The following is a 2,609-nucleotide window of genomic DNA, read 5'->3' as shown; positions in this document are numbered from 1 at the left end:
TGCTTCCAGTCATACCGCCATCACTGTGATGGCGGTATGACTGGAAGCAGCTGTAGGTCAAAGGTCATATCTTTAGCCCCTTCAGACGTCCAGCCGCTGCGTCGCTAACATGTCTGCTTTCCGTCCTCCTCAGCGACGCGTTTGACTTCCAGTACGGCGCGGTGATCCTGCGGCTGAAGGAGGGGCTGGACGTGTCTCACATCCAAGGACAAGGTACCTGCTGAGGAGCAGGAAGCTGACCTCCCATTCCCGCCCCCTGCTGGTGGCGTGCAGCGTCTCTGACGTCTTTGCTCCCCTTTCTGCCAGATGAGCTGTTGTCCTCCCAGGAGAAATCAGGAGCCAAGGACGTCATCGTTTCCATGGACACCAGCAAAGACTCGGACTGTGACTCATCCAAGCTGTCTTCAAAGACCACCAGCCTTCAGAACAGTCCAGCTGCACAGAAAGGTCAGCCCGCTCCCCTCCCTCCTCCCTGCTCCAGCTCCTGCTGCTCCTGGTGGCAGGAGGACCTCCAGGAGGCGCACCGTCCCATGGTGGAGGAAGCTTCCTGGAAGCTCATGGTTCCTCCTGTTCTCAGGAAGCTCTTCATCCACCAGCTTCTCTCTCTGCTGCTAATGCTCCGCCCACACAGGAAGTGACCTCCACCCCCACCCCTGACTGGGCAGGAATGTTGGTCACAGATGTTCTGACAGCTCTGTGTTTGGGGGACGGCAGAGGGATGGCGAGGAGCAGAACATGTTGTGGTTTTTAGGCGTTTCCTGTTTCAGAGCAGATGGTGCAGCGATGGTCTGCAGACCCATTCCAGTCAGTCGGTTTAAACACCGTCACCTTATTTTGAAAAGCCAAGCCCGCTGCTTCCTGTCTGTCCTGCTGGGAAGCGTATGAGGCAACAGCTCAGTAGGGAAGGAAACTGGGGACAGGCCAGTGTTCCCAGTCAGGGGGCCGTCCTTGGACGTTGGTGACCCTGCTGCGTCCCTCAGCGCCGTCTCCCAGGCTCCTCCTGGTCCGGATGGCGTCCAGTTTCAGAGCTGCTGCTGGTCTGGGTGGAAATAAAACGACCGTAAAGTTTTTCATCTGATGCGCCCTGATGACCTCACAGAGGATTCACCTGCTAACGTCTGATGCGCCCTGATGACCTCACAGAGGATTCGCCTGCTAACGTCTGATGCGCCCTGATGACCTCACAGAGGATTCACCAGTGACACGTCTGATGCGCCCTGATGACCTCACAGAGGATTCGCCTGCTAACGTCTGATGCGCCCTGATGACCTCACAGAGGGTTCACTTGCTAATGTCAGAACTTTGATAGATGAGATTCTTCCATTACATCAGACGTTCAGGTGACCACATCATCGTTACCGTAGTTTGCTTTCAGGCGCTTTTCTCTGGTCAATCTGAGGGGAAAAGGTTTACCCGTTTCCTAAATAAACTAGATGTAAGTGCAGAGCAGAGAGGGGGCGGAGCCTCCCAGATGACCTCAGTCTCAGGACATTGCTGCGTCCAGCAGGCTGGATCCAACCGGATGCTCCTGGCTCCTGCCCAGAAATCTGAAATGTTGCAGGAGGCTCAGAGCAGCGGAGTCCTGCTTCCCGCTGCTGGGAGGAGGCTGTTGCTCCTGCGTTCTCCTCCCTCATCATCATCATCATCATCATCAGTGTCTCACATTAAGGATGTTTTCTTTGTTCTTTTGTTTCATATTTCCCAGAAGACGATGAAGATGGCAAAGCTACAACGCAGCCCCTGTTGAAAAAAGGCAGGAGACCCGTTTCCTCTGGTTGCCTTCAGACTTTTCTTCCTCTCAGAGCTTCTGCTGCTTCTGGCTTTCTTCATCCTGTCACTTTGTGTCGCCTCATGTTTCCCGGTAGATTTAGAGAGCTGCCGCTAACACGCCGTCTCTGTCCTCCTGTCCTGCTCCAGGACGCTCCCTCTTCCTGTTTGCTCTGTCGTCTCCTGGCTTCAGTCCGTCTCTGATGTCCTGCTGCATCATCTGATCTCCTTCTCTCTTCAGACCTCTGGTAGTTTCTGTGTTTCGCCTCCTTCCTTCCTTCCTTCCTTCCTTCCTTGGGGGTGACGGCTCTCTAGCTTTCTTCTCCGGGTTCTGGTGTACTTCGGACCCGTCCCGGCGCCGTCTGTCGGCTCCTCTGCGTTTCTCTTCTGCCTGAAGGTTGATTTATTGGTTCAGCGCTGAAGGCAGGAAGAGAACCAGATGAACAGATGTGCTCTGTGTTTGATCACCTGGGAGTTGATTCTATGTGCTCTATTTCTGTCTGCTCGCTGTCTTCCAGGCAAGAAGAGTCCAACGGTTCCACTGAACAGTTCTGACCAGCAGCTGCTGGAGGCCAGCCAGCAGTTCCAGCAGAAACAGGGGAAAGGCACCGTGGACGTCTGGTGGCTGTTTGATGACGGAGGTGAGACCAGATTAGACCAGACCAGGCTAGCCTTAGCGTAGCAGTAGGGTCATATGGTTAGCGTTAGCGGTGGGTTAGCAGTAGAGTTAGCAGTAGCATTAGCAGTATTAGTAGTGGGGTTAGCAGTAGAGTTAGCAGTAGCATTAGCAGTATTAGTAGTGGGGTTAGCAGTAGGGTTAGCATTAGCGGTGGGTTAGGAGT

The 2,609-nt window shown here is 54.2% G+C and overlaps 1 protein-coding gene across 3 annotated transcripts in view; it reads left to right on the top strand.

The window, feature by feature from the left end:
* The window catches only part of slc12a2 (solute carrier family 12 (sodium/potassium/chloride transporter), member 2), a 31,530-nt gene that overhangs the window by 24,991 nt on the left and 3,930 nt on the right, over positions 1–2,609 (top strand). The window contains exons 19-22 of one of the 3 annotated variants that reach the window (XM_015404985.1): positions 134–213; positions 307–447; positions 1,709–1,753; positions 2,286–2,408. In XM_015404985.1, coding sequence (XP_015260471.1) covers positions 134–213; positions 307–447; positions 1,709–1,753; positions 2,286–2,408 — 389 coding nt within the window. Of the gene's footprint in view, positions 1–133; positions 214–306; positions 448–1,705; positions 1,754–2,285; positions 2,409–2,609 lie in introns of all 3 variants that reach the window. The other 2 variants (XM_015404984.1, XM_015404987.1) reach the window with 2 other exon arrangements.

Source organism: Cyprinodon variegatus, unplaced genomic scaffold (assembly GCF_000732505.1).
Source record: "Cyprinodon variegatus isolate N-32 unplaced genomic scaffold, C_variegatus-1.0 Scaffold1928, whole genome shotgun sequence".
Lineage (NCBI taxonomy): Eukaryota > Metazoa > Chordata > Actinopteri > Cyprinodontiformes > Cyprinodontidae > Cyprinodon > Cyprinodon variegatus.
The sequence above is the reverse complement of the archived record's forward strand: the minus strand, read 5'-3'. Positions and strand labels throughout refer to the sequence as shown.